Source organism: Pangasianodon hypophthalmus, chromosome 19 (assembly GCF_027358585.1).
Source record: "Pangasianodon hypophthalmus isolate fPanHyp1 chromosome 19, fPanHyp1.pri, whole genome shotgun sequence".
In the NCBI taxonomy this organism is placed as follows: Eukaryota; Metazoa; Chordata; class Actinopteri; order Siluriformes; family Pangasiidae; genus Pangasianodon; species Pangasianodon hypophthalmus.
The window spans coordinates 19,400,423-19,417,430 of NC_069728.1; the positions used below are offsets into that span (position 1 = coordinate 19,400,423).

The following is a 17,008-nucleotide window of genomic DNA, read 5'->3' on the forward strand; positions in this document are numbered from 1 at the left end:
TCTCTTGATTTGCCCATTCCACCTGGCCATTAGCTTGCACATGGTACCCTGAAGTTAGACTGATGGTTACCCCCAACTTCTACGTAAAGCTGGCCCACATGCAAGAGGTGAACTGGGGCCTTGGTCACTCACTATATCCTCTGGGTTCCCAAAGTACAGGAACACATGGCTGAAGAGAAGTTCTGCGGTGGTGAAGGCTGAGGGTAGGTTTAAGAGTGGGATTAGAAGTAGGGACTTTGAGAAGCAGTCAGTAATTACCAGGATCACGGTGTGGTCTCAGGACTCTGGCAGGTCAGTGATAAAATCCATGGCAATGTGTCACCAGGGCCGTAGTGGTGGGGCAGCAGCAGGAGTTTGCTGGGAGGCAGGGTTCAGGGCACCTTAGATTGAGCACAGGCAGTGCAGGATGTCATAGGATGTCAGTGAACATGTTCAGCCACCAGTACTTGCCCCACAACAGGTGGTAGGCGTGCTGTGTGCCAGGATGGCCTGTGGCTATTGCATTGTGTGCCCAGGTGATGAGTTTGGTTCTTAGCGGGGCCAGTACAAAGAGCTTGTTTGGGGAGCATGACCAAGGAATCAGCTGTCAAGGGGTGCAAGCAATAGCCCGATCCAGTTCTGAGTCGATGGTGCCTACAAAGCAGGAGACGGGTAGAATGCGCTCCTCAATGCTTTCACATGGCTCAGCAGTGTGAATACATGACAGGGCATCCATCTTGGTGTTTTTGAGCCGGGGCGATATGACAAAGTAAACTGGGACCAGGCAAAGATAAGGGAGCAGTGGGCTTGACGTGGGTTCAGGCATTTGGCTGACTTGAAGTACTTCAGGTTTTTATGATCCATGAAGATAGTAAATGGGTGAACGGCCCCCTCCAGCCAGTGCCGCCACTCCTCCAGGGCTTGTGGGAAACGAATGCAATGGGATGCAGCTTCAGCTTTTCCCTGAACCACTGAGACAGGACAGCTCCCACCCCCGACTCGGAAGCACAGACCTCCACAATGAAGGGCTTAGCAGGATCAGAGTGCTTGAGGATAGGAGCAGTGGTGAACACTGGTTTAGGGCCTCCTCAGCAGCAGGGCACTGGGTTTTTTTCTGAACGAGTGATGTTAGCGGGTAAGCTATGTAACTGAAACCCTGGATAAAGCACTGGTAAAAGTTGACATATCCTAGGAACCATTGCAGAACTTTGACTGTCCAGGGCGTAGGTCAGTTAGTGATGGCAGCCACATTGGACTGTTACATGGAGATGCCGTCCAGGCTGATGATATAGCCCAGGAAGGAGATGGTGTTATTATGGAACTCACACTTTTCCCCTTTTACATAGAGCTGGTGCTGCATGAGCCACTGGAGAACCTGACGGACATGATAAACATGGGTTTCGAAGCACATCCCATAAGAGGTCATTGATCAAGGGCTGGAACACCAAGGGGGTGCAAGAGAGCCCATAAGGCATCACGCAGTACTCATTGTGGCCAGAGGTGGTGCTAAACACTGTTTCCCAATCGCTCTCTCTGATATGCACCAGTCTGTATGCAATGCGGAGGTCCACCTTTGTGAAAATTTGGGCTGAGCGGAGCTGTTCCAGGGCTGTGGGGAATATAGGCAGGGGATACTGGTACTTCACAGAGATCTGATTTAAACCCTGATAATCTATACAAGGTTTGACACCGCCCCCTTTCTTCTCCACAAAGAAGAACCCAGCTGATGGGGGTCAAATGGAGGGTCTGATGTACCCCTGTTGGAGCACTTCCTCCATTGCTTGTTGTTCTGCCACTCTGGTTACAAGGGGAGTGGTTCCAGGTAGCAGCTCAATGGAGCAGTCATATGGGCGATGAGGGAGAAGCCCTCTGTCCTTGGCCTTTCTGAAAACTTCTTTCAGGTCCTGGTATTCAGGGGGAATTGTGAGGGGAGTGTGGTCATCTAGGCTTTCCACTGTGGTCGAAGCCAGGCTGAACTGAGGGGCCTGGATACATTGGCGATGATAATATGAAGACCAGCGGGTGAGTTGCTTTTTGGACAAGAAAATCTAGGGATTGTGGAGCTGAAACCATGGAAAGCCCAGGATGATGGATTGCTTGGATGTAACAATGACTAGAAGTGTAACCTGCTCTAGGTGGCATATGCTGACTCAAAGAAGGAGGAGCTGGGTTTTCAGCATGAGACTGTATGTAAGGCTCCCCGGATTCCCTGTCCTCTGATGAGTGATCAAACATGTGGCGAAACAGCTCAGCAAACTGCGCATATGAGGTGGTGGGCTCGCCCCCTTGTTCCCACACTGCTGAATTCCACTTAAGCGCTTTGCCAGTGATCAGGTTCAGGAAGCGTGCAATCTTCTGTGGCTCTGACATCCCATCATGGCTGCCGAAATACAGAGATCATTGCAGTAAAAACCGTTTACAGTGAGATGCATCATCTGAGAAATTTTCCGGTAGCGGCATCAGCGAGCTGGCTGTCAAGGCTGCTGCATGGTCTGGCGTGGTGGAGGTGAGGGCTTGCGACAGGAGGTTAATCTGGGTTTCAAGGTCCACCAACTGTCGTCGCTTCTCTGCCATTAGTTGTCCGTAAATTGTTTACTTTAAATAGAGTTGCAAAAGCAATTTCAGCTGGTCTAAAACATGGGCTAAAATGAAATTTTATGGTTTTAGTTGAATAATTAAAAAGGGGGAAAATGTAAAAGATAGGTTTCTTTTAATTAAAAAAAGAAAATTTTCAGTTTTCAGTGAGTAAATATGCTAAAGAAAAAAGTTAAATTCTTTCAAAGAAAATTGAAAAAAAAAATCCTATTTTTCTTTTGTAAACGCAAAAAAGTTGGGGAAAAAAGAATATAAATTGAAAAAAAAATCAAATATATTATTCTCTTTTTTCTTTTTTCAGGTTTTAATGAAAAAAAAATGCAAAAATAAAAAAATGGGGGGAAAGGGGGGATAAAAATTGATACACATGCATACATAGATAGACAGACAGACAGACAGACAGACACAGAGATAGGTAGGTAGATAGATAGATAGATAGATAGATAAAATAAAGATAAAGGAGCAGATTGTGTTCCTGACATTTTTCTCGTCTTCTCCTCAGCACGCTCATGGAGAGCTGCGGAAGTCCTGCTCTGGAACCCCCGCTGTGCGCCTGGAGGACACCTGCCACCTGCCCTGTCACTGCAGACCATACCCACTGCTACCTCCACCTCCTCCTCCACCACCTCCACCCAGACTCTTCTCTCCTACAGGTCAGATACACACACACACACACACACACACACACACCATGTTTGTTCACTTACCTCATTTTTATTTGTTTGTTTCATTACTTACATATTTCTTACATATGAAAATAAATTTTAAATAGTGTATAAATAAATAGGTCCCTAAACTTTCTTAACTTTCAGAATAAAGTTCTTAAAGTTAAAACTGAGGTGGTGTACACTGTGGTGGTGTTGGATGAGGAGGTGGTGTAACCCTGATGTTGAGTGTGTGAGGTGGTGTACACTGTGGTGGTGTTGGATGAGGAGGTGGTGTAACCCTGATGTTGAGTGTGTGAGGTGGTGTACACTGTGGTGGTGTTGGATGAGGAGGTGGTGTAACCCTGATGTTGAGTGTGTGAGGTGGTGTACACTGTGGTGGTGTTGGATGAGGAGGTGGTGTAACCCTGATGTTGAGTGTGTGAGGTGGTGTACACAGTGGCGGTGTTGGATGAGGAGGTGGTGTAACCCTGATGTTGAGTGTGTGAGGTGGTGTACACTGTGGTGGTGTTGGTGTTGGATGAGGAGGTGGTGTAACCCTGATGTTGAGTGTGTGAGGTGGTGTACACTGTGGCGGTGTTGGTGTTGGATGAGGAGGTGGTGTAACCCTGATGTTGAGTGTGTGAGGTGGTGTACACTGTGGCGGTGTTGGTGTTGGATGAGGAGGTGGTGTAACCCTGATGTTGAGTGTGTGAGGTGGTGTACACAGTGGTGGTGTTGGATGAGGAGGTGGTGTAACCCTGATGTTGAGTGTGTGAGGTGGTGTACACAGTGGCGGTGTTGGATGAGGAGGTGGTGTAACCCTGTTGTTGAGTGTGTGAGGTGGTGTACACTGTGGTGGTGTTGGATGAGGAGGTGGTGTAACCCTGATGTTGAGTGTGTGAGGTGGTGTACACTGTGGTGGTGTTGGATGTGGAGGTGGTGTAACCCTGATGTTGAGTGTGTGAGGTGGTGTACACAGTGGTGGTGTTGGATGAGGAGGTGGTGTAACCCTGATGTTGAGTGTGTGAGGTGGTGTACACTGTGGTGGTGTTGGATGAGGAGGTGGTGTAACCCTGATGTTGAGTGTGTGAGGTGGTGTACACTGTGGTGGTGTTGGATGAGGAGGTGGTGTAACCCTGATGTTGAGTGTGTGAGGTGGTGTACACAGTGGTGGTGTTGGATGAGGAGGTGGTGTAACCCTGATGTTGAGTGTGTGAGGTGGTGTACACAGTGGCGGTGTTGGATGAGGAGGTGGTGTAACCCTGTTGTTGAGTGTGTGAGGTGGTGTACACTGTGGTGGTGTTGGATGAGGAGGTGGTGTAACCCTGATGTTGAGTGTGTGAGGTGGTGTACACTGTGGTGGTGTTGGATGAGGAGGTGGTGTAACCCTGATGTTGAGTGTGTGAGGTGGTGTACACAGTGGCGGTGTTGGATGTGGAGGTGGTGTAACCCTGATGTTGAGTGTGTGAGGTGGTGTACACTGTGGTGGTGTTGGATGAGGAGGTGGTGTAACCCTGATGTTGAGTGTGTGAGGTGGTGTACACTGTGGTGGTGTTGGATGAGGAGGTGGTGTAACCCTGATGTTGAGTGTGTGAGGTGGTGTACACTGTGGTGGTGTTGGATGAGGAGCTGTGGTGTGATGAAGTGGAGTTACAGCTTTACCTCTAACTGTTACAAAGCACTGAAACTGGAGACTCCTTCCATAAAAGCCTGCTTAGAAGAAGAAAACTGCACCATGGCAACAATTACACATGTTTTACACCTCCATCCCCAGAGCTTTGTTTCTCTCAACACGCCCTGTTTATACGCGTCTAAACATTCACACGGCGCTCACTGGGCCTGAACTCTGGCGCGTTTTATTGCCAGATTAGCAGGAGTTTATTTTTAGCGCAACAGCTGAGCATGTAGACGAGGGAAGTCGATTATTCACAATTGCTCACAGGCTCTTGGGGAAGAACACACTCCTTTACGCCCAAAAAAGGGCATGAGAGGCAGACGGTGCTCCTCCGACATGATACAGGGGCGCTCAGTGTGTGTGTGTGTGTGTGTGTGTGTGTGTGTGTGTGTGTGTGTGAGGCTCAGGACCTCACATTAATCAGCATCATGTTCCATCAGACTGACTGGAGGATAAAGCTTTTATTCTAGTGCGCAGTATTGCATGATCAGTAATCGATAGATTTATTTGTTGATGTGTGAAACACTCGTCATGGAGCAAAAAGCGCAGTTTCTAAAAAAAAAGATTTAGACTCGTAATCGAATGCGTCAGAATGATTAGCTCATTTTTTAGAGCATCCAACACTAGGCCACTAAACACACTTATACCACTGCCACTGAAAATACTCGATTTTGATTGGCCGACAGGTTCTGTGATTATTTATGACCAATAGTATGACACTTACACTCTCTGTTTAACTCTATAACTCTGTCTAGCTCTATACATGTCTCTCTGTATCTCTCTCTGTTTATGTCTCTCTCTTTTTCTGAATCTCTCTCTCTGTTTGTCTCTCTCTGTGTTAGCCCCGCTCTTTCTCTGTATGTACACTACTGTGCAAAAGTCTTGGCACCCTATTTTCTAGTACAAACTTTGTTATAGATGTTTATTTTAAGACTTCAAGTCAGTACAAACACATTTTAGATTCCAAACATTAGTTTTCCAGCACAAAATGAAACGTTACAGAAAATGTTTGTATGTCAGTAAAGAAAGCAGCAGATTCCATAAGAGACACTTTTCAGATAAAAACAGAATGAAGGCTGCTGGGTTTCGCTGCAGAAATAACAAGCGAGTCGACAGTCAAAGTCTCCAGAAGAACTGTGGCTGCTTCTGCAAGATGCTCAGTAACACTTCCAGCTCATTTCCTTATAAAACTGCACACACTGCACCTCAGATACTGCTTTATTTAAAAAAAAAGCAAAAGGTCGTCACATTCAATATTGACTTTGTTACATTTATTACTGCTTACTGCTCTTTATAGTACTTTTCTTAATGTAGAAACATTTAATTTCATTATTTTTGAAGGCATCTTTGCTCTACAGCATTTCTTTGCATGTGCCTGAGACTTTTGCACAGAACTGAGTATATATCTATCTCTCTCTTTCTCTCTATGTCTCACTCTGTGTACGTTTGTCTCGCTCTTTCTCTGTATGTATGTATCTATCTCTCTCTGTTTGTCTCTTTCTCGCTATGTTTCTGTCTCTCTGTGGGTCTTGCTGTTTCTCTGTATGTCTCTCTCTCTCTCTGTCTGTCTGTCTCTCTCTCTCTCTCTCTCTCTCTGTCTGTCTGTCTCTCTCTCTGTCTCTCTGCTTGTACTCTGGCCACCTCGGAGGCATGAACTACATGCAGGTGATTGTAATAATCTGAATGTGGAGCTCAGAAAAATCTCTTGAAGTGTTGCATGTGTGTAACCCGATTCTGAATATGAGGAACGTTTCCCATGTACATTTTGATTTAATCTTTGGACTTCAGTCTAAATACGACCCACACTGATTCTAATTAGTAAGTTAAATAATAATAATAATAATCTCGAATACACCTCCCCTTCAGTGAATATGTGTGACTACTTGATTTTTCACTCCTTTAATATTACCCTGCACTTACATACCAGTAACAGCGGATTCTTAGTATTCCTTTTAGCCATGATTTCATTAAATAATTCGTTATTATTAATACTTTGTGTCCTCCATCTTGCCTGAATGATGGAATGTGAAATTTGTGTGTTTGGTATAAACAAGAGGTCAACACACAGAGCTCTGATAGGACGTGAGATCCTCTTTTCCTGTCTCTCTCCCTGGAGGGCCTGTCAACCTCACGCCCCATCCTGTCCATCATCCTTCCCTCCTGCCTCTCCTCCTCCTCTTTCTCCTCCTCATCATCCACCCTCCCAAATCCAGATGATCCTTATCATGAGTATATCATCCTGTTTATTCTATTTCAGAACATGTCAGCATTAATTAAAGCTTTACAAAGTGGGGCAAGTAATTATTCATGGCCATTCATTAATTCATCAAAAAAAAACACCACATCACGATGCGCTGCTGACAGACTGGAGTGTGTTTAGATCCGAAAAAATTCATCTCACACTCTGTCAGGTAACAATGATCCAAATATACTGTTAATTTCTGCGATATTTCAACGAAGCCGTGAATAACTGTAACTAATTTCTCATCAGCAGTTAGCCTTACCACACTGAAGTGATTATTTTCCTGTAACAGCATGGCCCCAAGTGTTTTATTCCTCTTATGCTACAGCACTTTGCCAACTGTTACAAATTTGTATGTATTAAATAATGACACATCATACTTTTTTATCCGTTTATAGTTACATTTAATGTTATAGAACATCCACAATACGAGTTCACTTACGTTATAGCAGCAATAAACAGTCATTTCCTTCCCAGCCTCTGTTTTTTCTCTCTCTTAAATGAATAATACAAACAAACACAGCTTGTCATGTCACCAAGAAACCACAAAGAACTGTAAACTCCTCTGTCCTGAAGATGCTTTAGCTCTGACTGTTACAAAGCACTGACACTGGAGACTCCTTCCATAAAGATAAATTAAACATCTCCTTACATATGAACTATTGCACGCATTTTTTATTCCATTCATATGGAGCGTCCACCTATGATTCTATAGATCTATAGCCGTTCCTATAGAAACTATAACTTATTAACGAGAATATAAATATAAACCTGCACTACTGTCATTATAGAAAACTAATCAACACCTTCCGACCAATCAGAATCCAGAATTCAACAATGCTGGGTTACTAGATACGGTATTTATTGCTAACACTTTACTGGGATCCTACATAGCCATATCATATACGTCATAGCAGTTGATGTCCATGTTATTTAATATTAACGTTAATATTTAATAAAATAACTATATGTTTATTATCATGACATCATTGCTCTCTAATGAACATATGGTTTAAAACAAATATTATTACACATACTTTATGACAACAGTTATAACACCTGAAAATATAACATCCTGTGTCACATCACAGAATGACTAATAGCTATGTTTCCTACATACACACACACACACACACACACACGCACACACACACACTGTTCTCTCTGTACCTCAGGCTTATCAGAGAGGACATTAGTAAAAGAGCAGCATTAGCAGATTGATGGTTATTGGCTGAGAGCCATACAGACAGGAAGAAGCGGGTTAGACGCTAAAACCTCAACTAGACCATCATCTCCACCATCTGCATCATCTCCATCATCTTCATCACCTTTATCATCTTTATCATCTCCGTTATCTCCACCATCTGCATCATTTCCATCATCTCAATCATCTCCACCATCTGCATCATTTCCATCATCTTTATCACCTTTATCATCTTTATCATCTCCAGCATCTCCACCATCTCAATCATCTCCATCACTTCCATCATCTTTATCACCTTTATCATCTCTATCATCTCAATCATCTTTATCATGTTTATCATCTTTATCATCTCCATCATCGCCACCATCTCAATCATCTCCATCATCTCAATCATCTCGATCATGTTTATCATCTCGATCCTCTCCACCATCTGCACTTTTTCTATCATCTTTATCACTTTTATCATCTTTATCATCTCCATCATCTGTCATCTCAATCACCTCTACCATGTCCATCATCTTCATCATCTCTATCATCTCTACCATCTACATTCTCTCCATCGTCTCTACAATTTCCATCATCTTTATCATCTCCATCATCTCCACTATCTGCATCATCTCCATTGTCTCCATCATCTCCATCATCTTTTTCATCTCCATTATCACCATCATCGGTGTCCTGTTTTACTCACTTGTTTAGAGTAGCAGCTTTTCAAATAAACCATTGCAGAGAATATTTATGTGGGGAAAAGAGTAGAAATAATTATTATAATTAAGAAAATTATTCATGTATGATCAATCTCTATGACTCCATCACTTCAGCTTTTTTTGTTTCATGTCTTTTTTGAATGCTAGATATAAACGTGTGTAAATAAATGTGGCCCACAATAATAATAATCATAACAATAATAATAATAATGATAAATTTCACCAGTGTACACTAGTCTCCTGCACTTGCACTAATATGAGCCTTCACTTCTTTCCACTTTCATGTCTTTATGTGTTTTTATAAATGAACGTGGAACACTGCGACCTCATTTTTACGTAGTCTCTTCTCCGTTGCTGATCTGTGATGGAGTGATGGAGTGATGGAGTGATTTTGTGCCTGGTGATGACTAACAGTAGTAGTCCGGGGGAGGCTGCGGTGCCTGCAGGCTCGGCATTGCCCTTTGCTCTGCTGCACGCTGTCGTGAGTGTGGATGAGCCACCCACAGGGATGGAAACCCACAAGTGCTCCCGTCATCCAGAGTAAAGAGTGTGTGTGTGTGTGTGTGTGTGTGTGTGAGAGAGAGAGAGAGAGAGAGATGCCAGTCCGCAGTGTAGAGTGAATGATGCTTTGTAAGAGGATGGAGTGATGGAGTGAGTGAACGCTGTCAGTTTGATGATCCTCGTCTCAGTGTGACTCACAAACTGAAATAAGAAGCAGAGCTTTTAGAAATGAGCTGATTGAAGTTCAGGACAAATTTAGTACAATTTAGGATTTCAGGACACAATTTATGTTTTATTTTTACCACGTGGTTATATTACAGTACTGTGTACATTCAGTATATTTGAAATGTATTACTTTCATATTTCATAACTGCAGTGAAACCTTTAGTCAGGCAGTTATCTGTTATCAGTTATCTGTCTAATGCCAGCTTTGCACTCTAGCAATTTCAGTCTGATGAGCATATCATCAGGGAAATGATGGGCGTGTCTTTGGGGAACTGATAGGTGTATCATTATGGGAATGTTGGGCATGTCTTTGGCGGAATGTTGGGCATGTGTTTGGGGGCTGATGGGCATGTGTTTGGGGGAATGATGGGTATGTGTTTGGGGGCTGATGGGCATGTGTTTGGGGGAATGATGGGCATGTGTTTGGGGGGCTGATGGGTATGTGTTTGGGGGCTGATGGGCATGTGTTTGGGGGCTGATGGGCATGTGTTTGGGGGGCTGATGGGTATGTGATTGGGGGCTGATGGGCATGTGTTTGGGGGAATGATGGGCATGTGTTTGGGGGAATGATGGGCATGTGTTTGGGGGCTGATGGGCATGTGTTTGGGGGCTGATGGGCATGTGTTTGGGGGAATGATGGGCATGTGTTTGGGGGGCTGATGGGTATGTGTTTGGGGGAATGATGGGCATGTGTTTGGGGAATGATGGGCATGTGTTTGGGGGCTGATGGGCATGTGTTTGGGGAATGATGGGCATGTGTTTGGGGGCTGATGGGCATGTGTTTGGGGGAATGATGGGCATGTGTTTCGGGGGCTGATGGGCATGTGTTTGGGGGCTGATGGGCATGTGTTTGGGGGCTGATGGGCATGTGTTTGGGGGAATGATGGGCATGTGTTTGGGGGCTGATGGGCATGTGTTTGGGGGAATGATGGGCATGTGTTTGGGGGCTGATGGGCATGTGTTTGGGGGGCTGATGGGTATGTGTTTGGGGGAATGATGGGTATGTGTTTGGGGGAATGATGGGCATGTGTTTGGGGGCTGATGGGCATGTGTTTGGGGAATGATGGGCATGTGTTTGGGGGCTGATGGGCATGTGTTTGGGGAATGATGGGCATGTGTTTGGGGGCTGATGGGCATGTGTTTGGGGGCTGATGGGCATGTGTTTGGGGAATGATGGGCATGTGTTTGGGGGCTGATGGGCATGTGTTTGGGGAATGATGGGCATGTGTTTCGGGGGCTGATGGGCATGTGTTTGGGGGCTGATGGGCATGTGTTTGGGGGCTGATGGGCATGTGTTTGGGGGAATGATGGGCATGTGTTTGGGGGCTGATGGGCATGTGTTTGGGGGAATGATGGGCATGTGTTTGGGGGCTGATGGGCATGTGTTTGGGGGCTGATGGGCATGTGTTTGGGGGGCTGATGGGTATGTGTTTGGGGGAATGATGGGTATGTGTTTGGGGGAATGATGGGCATGTGTTTGGGGGCTGATGGGCATGTGTTTGGGGAATGATGGGCATGTGTTTGGGGGCTGATGGGCATGTGTTTGGGGGCTGATGGGTATGTGTTTGGGGGAATGATGGGTATGTGTTTGGGGGAATGATGCATATGTGTTTGGGGGAATGATGGGTATGTGTTTGGGGGAATGATGAGCATGTGTTTGGGGGCTGATGGGTATGTGTTTGGGGGAATGATGGGCATGTGTTTGGGGGAATGATGGGTATGTGTTTGGGGGGCTGATGGGCATGTGTTTGGGGGAATGATGAGTATGTGTTTGGGGGAATGATGGGCATGTGTTTGGGGGAATGATGGGTATGTGTTTGGGGGGTGATGGGCATGTGTTTGGGGGAATGATGGGCATGTGTTTGGGGGAATGATGGGTATGTGTTTGGGGGAATGATGGGTATGTGTTTGGGGGAATGATGAGCATGTGTTTGGGGGAATGTTGGACATGCCTTTGAATGATCCATATGGAACATATGGTTGTGTTTGAGTGGGACAGATGGGCGTGTCCAAGTGAGACACATGGCATGTCTGAGTGGAAACGATGGCTGTGTCTGAGTGTGACAGATGGACTGAGTGAGACAGATGGGCATGACTGAGGGACACACATAGGCGTGTCTGAGTAAGAGATGGGCGTGTCTGAGTCTTATTTACCTTCTCTGGTGTCATGAATTCTTCACTTTATTGTGCAGAATAAACTACTTCCTGAATATGAACCCATTATTATTATTATTATTATTATTATTATTATTATTATTATTATAAACTCTCTATACATTGTTCTCATGCTAATTGAAAAAAAGTTTGAAACTCCTCCAACAAAGTTTTTAATAGTTACCGATCTGCAGACGTTCTCTCAAAGTAAGTGCATGTTGTGTTGTTGTTGTTGTGTTGTTGTTGTGTTGTTGTTGTTGTTTTTGTTGTTGTGTTCATGTATGGGCTCTGTTGGTCCTCTGGTTATAAAATGAGTTTAGTTGGGGAAGGCCAGAGCTGTGTAACTGCATTAAAGCAGAGAGCAGATATAAAAATAGTCTAATCTAATAAAGCTGCCATCATGTTATCTGTGATCTGTGATATGCTCACTACTGTTTAATCACACACACACACACACACACACACACACACACACACCTCCACTTTAAATCTCCTTCCACTGGGATGCACACACACTTTATCAAGCTTCATATCTCACACACATGCATTATCAACCCTGATGTCTCTCTCTCTCACACACACACACACTGTATTTGATTATTTTCCTATGATTGCATGTCCCCAAGTGATTTATTCCTTTTATACCACAGCAATTTGCCAAAGTTTACAATTTGTATCTGTTAATGTTGTGGAATTACAGTTTTCAGTTCCGTTATAGCAGCTAGAAACATTCATTCCTTCACCAGCCTCTCTTTTCTCTTCTCTAAGACAAAAATAATGCTGTCTGTCGTGTTACCAAAAATACCACAAAGATATACAGTAATCTCCTCTGTCCTTAAAGTTGTCCTTAAGTTACAGCTATAGCTCTGACACTGGAGACTCCTTCCATAAATTTTAAGTAAACATCTCCTTACAGAAAACTTCACCATATCAATAATTTTTTTTAAATGTGGAGCGTGTGCTGTACGAGTCCCTGTGAATGAGCTGTTACTATAGAAACAATAATGTAATTAGAATAAATTCCAAATGACTGATATTTTATAATCTTGGTCATTTTTATTGTTGTTTTTTCAGTTAAATGAGATGTTTGTTCTTCTGTTTATAGTCGAATAGCATATGGAAGGCTCTGAACTTCTCAGTGGTTCCTCAATAAATGAGAAAAAACAGTGCTGAGGGTCTATTTTTTATATGTAAATAATAACAATGTCATTTTTATATCATGGACACATTTCATACAATTTCCATAAAATGCAATTTCCATAAAAATGATTCTGTCTCTGGTGATTAACTCAGTCTGTGTTTAATTGATGCTTAAACACAAAAGAAAGATTGAAACTGTGGTGCATTTGCAACTTGCTAATCTATTGCATCTGATAAACCTGAACTTTTTCATATGTTTTTTCTGCATCTTCTTGTCCATTATGTCCAAGCCTTTGATTGATACATGAGTCACAATCTCTCCGTTTGGGTCATTTCCTCATTTATTCGTTTGTGGTTGTTCAATCAGCATTAACGAGTTTCTCAGCAGCGATCAGGTTATTAAACAGCAGTGCTGTGTGTGGATTTAATTCACACTGGAGATAAATGGGGCGATTAATTCAGCTATTAGCTTTTAATCACTGTGGTTTAATACCATGGGAGTATTTGTAGCGCAGGCTGCGCTTGTTTTTGTTTTTACACCAGATTTGCACATCTGGAACATGTTGACCTCTTTCTGTGGAGGAAACTCATTACATTTTCCCTAAAGATTAAAAGTTTACCGTAACATCATTCCAGCAGAACTGGAATATTTATCAACAAAAATTCACGCATTTGTGTACATTTGTTTTCAGACCCTTCGTAACACCAAAGCTATCAATCCTTAAAAGGTTCTTTGAACTTGATTCGAGTTAAACTTGAGTAAAAAACATTCATGAGGTTGAAGGAAATATCTGTAGACAGAATTGTGTCGAGGCATGGGTCTAAGGACGGAAAGCTTTGAAAAAAATTACCATGTTAGTGCTGACCTTTGATTAAATGCTGAAGACGGATAGATAAGTAGTTCACAGAGGCATTAGCATTTCTCTGGTGCTAATGAACTCTCTATAGTATATGTGTGTATGTTAATGAGGAGAGGAAAATGCTGAATCTGGAGCTCGGCAGTGAGAAAAAGAGGACGATGCGGCACTTGTGTGCTCATGCAGATGAACAGGGCCGTTAACTCCTCTCCCACCATTAAAATCCACACTCGATAAAACACAGCAACCGCAGGAAAACTTTAAAGTGGCACAGGAGGTGTGGCTTAGCCTGAAGCGCTAATCTGGTGCTGCGTAATGGGCCGAGTGAAAGCACCTCTCGGATACGGGGATGATGAATGGAGTGGTGCAAAGCGCTGCGGTTTCTTAACAATACCCCGGAGCTTTACAGGTGACGGAGGAGACACTGGAGCATCTGCCTCCACAGAACCTCACTCATTTAGTTCTCTCTCTCTCTCTCTCTTTTATCTTGTAGTAGCTCCATCCAGTGTGTCTCCTCCTGTGAAGCCCTGGGGAAGAGAGGTGGAGATTTTGGTGCTGGGGACGGTGAGCTGTGCATCAGTCGTCTTCCTTTTCCTCACGGTCATCATCTGCTACAAAACTATCAAGAGGTAAGATTTAATTTAGTGCCCTCAATCATCAAAATGTCCAGAAACACCCACACGGCCTCTCTTTACTGATATGGAATGTGGGTGTGTAAAGTCATAATCATCTGTCCCATCTGTCCAAATCAAAGCCCCACTCACCTGTCCAAATCAAATTCATACTCATCTGTCCAAATCAAAATCATACTCACCTGTCCAAATCAAATTCATACTCATCTGTCCAAATCAAAATCATACTCACCTGTCCAAATCAAAATCATACTCACCTGTCCAAATCAAATTCATACTCATCTGTCCAAATCAAAATCATACTCACCTGTCCAAATCAAATTCATACTCATCTGTCCAAATCAAAATCATACTCATCTGTCCAAATCAAATTCATACTCATCTGTCCAAATCAAAATCATACTCATCTGTCCAAATCAAATTCATACTCATCTGTCCAAATCAAAATCATACTCATCTGTCCAAATCAAATTCATACTCATCTGTCCAAATCAAAATCATACTCATCTGTCCAAATCAAAATCATACTCATCTGTCCAAATCAAAATCATACTCATCTGTCCAAATCAAATTCATACTCATCTGTCCAAATCAAAATCATACTCATCTGTCCAAATCAAAATCATACTCATCTGTCCAAATCAAAATCATACTCATCTGTCCAAATCAAATTCATACTCACCTGTCCAAATCAAAATCATACTCATCTGTCCAAATCAAAATCATACTCATCTGTCCAAATCAAAATCATACTCACCTGTCCAAATCAAATTCATACTCATCTGTCCAAAACAAAATCACACTCATCTGTCCAAATCAAAATCATACTCACCTGTCCAAATCAAATTCATACTCATCTGTCCAAATCAAAATCATACTCACCTGTCCAAATCAAATTCATACTCATCTGTCCAAATCAAAGTCATACTCATCTGTCCAAATCAAAATCATACTCATCTGTCCAAATCAAAATCATACTCACCTGTCCAAATCAAATTCATACTCATCTGTCCAAAACAAAATCACACTCATCTGTCCAAATCAAAATCATACTCACCTGTCCAAATCAAATTCATACTCATCTGTCCAAATCAAAATCATACTCATCTGTCCAAATCAAATTCATACTCACCTGTCCAAATCAAATTCATACTCATCTGTCCAAATCAAATTCATACTCATCTGTCCAAATCAAAATCATACTCATCTGTCCAAATCAAATTCATACTCACCTGTCCAAATCAAATTCATACTCACCTGTCCAAATCAAATTCATACTCACCTGTCCAAATCAAAGTCCCACCCATCTTGATTTTTGAATTGTTAATAAATATATCATGTGGTGTATAAGTGATCAGTGTGTCAGTATGATGTTGTTATTATTAGCTCTGTGTCATACATGTAGTTCTTTTCTTCTGTCACTTCCTGTAACTTGACCTGTCAGGAGAAACGCTGGCTTTGATAATTACTACAGATTTAATTAACACATCAACGTCTGATTCTTCATCCATTCACAAGCAATTAACATTTGACAAATTTGTTTAGGTTAAAGCAGTTTTGCAGTTTCAATCAAGTGTTCTGAATTAGTTCTGCACATTACAGATGGAACATTAAAGACTGTTCACATTTCATTATGTCACTTTTATGTCATCATCTGTCTCGCATATGTCATTTCCCCAAAAACTTCAGCTGGGTGAATTGGAGGAAGGCCACACTTACAACCAGACTCGATGCTCTTAATGTTGCTAAACAGAACATTGGCTAAATACTGATTGAGTCAGAAACAACAATAAGTCAGACGTCTTTACTCCTATTCCGACTCGTACTCCAGAGATCACTACTCATATTCTGTTTTGGGGTTTTTAAGATATTTCTCTCCATTTTCCATAATCTGGCTTTTCGGTTATTGTTGGACTGTAGAACACCATTTCTGCCACTTAAACAAAAAAGTAAAGTCATATACTCTCAGAAAATGTAGAACATTTATCCATTTTTTTGTATCAGTATCTCAATGTAATAGGAATGTTTCTCAAAATTCTGATGTATTGGTAAAGTTGGTTTTAGAATCGATCCTCAACCTACATTTGCTCTATCAAAGCCAGTCATATTTAAAAAAGTTTTTACTGACAAAATTCACTGAAACATGCAAAAACATTTCGTGCATTTAATAATGTGGCAGGTACAGCTGCTTGATGCCTGAGTGAAGGCTAGGCATCAAAGAATTGCTAAAACTCGATACATGTAAGAACCATTAGCCAATCTCACCACAGGAAACAGAATGTGTGAAAAAACGAGTAAGAAAAATGTTGCAGAGTTCTTCTTCTTTCCTAACAATAAGCATCATTCAGTCAGTAAGTAAAAATGACTCTTTTACTCTTTTAAGTTTGCGTCTTTGTGTGAAAATTACTCATTATGACTGCTAACACAGAATCAAATGCATGGATTGAGCA

The 17,008-nt window shown here is 42.5% G+C and overlaps 1 protein-coding gene across 2 annotated transcripts in view; it reads left to right on the plus strand.

Annotated features, from left to right (window-relative positions):
- prima1 (proline rich membrane anchor 1) overlaps positions 1-17,008 on the plus strand; it is a 40,331-nt gene that overhangs the window by 4,524 nt on the left and 18,799 nt on the right. Inside the window, exons 2-3 of one of the 2 annotated variants that reach the window (XM_034313933.2) lie at positions 3,077-3,227; positions 14,423-14,555. In XM_034313933.2, the coding sequence (XP_034169824.1) occupies positions 3,077-3,227; positions 14,423-14,555 (284 nt within the window). Of the gene's footprint in view, positions 1-3,076; positions 3,228-14,419; positions 14,556-17,008 lie in introns of both variants that reach the window. The other variant, XM_026948103.3, reaches the window with a different exon arrangement.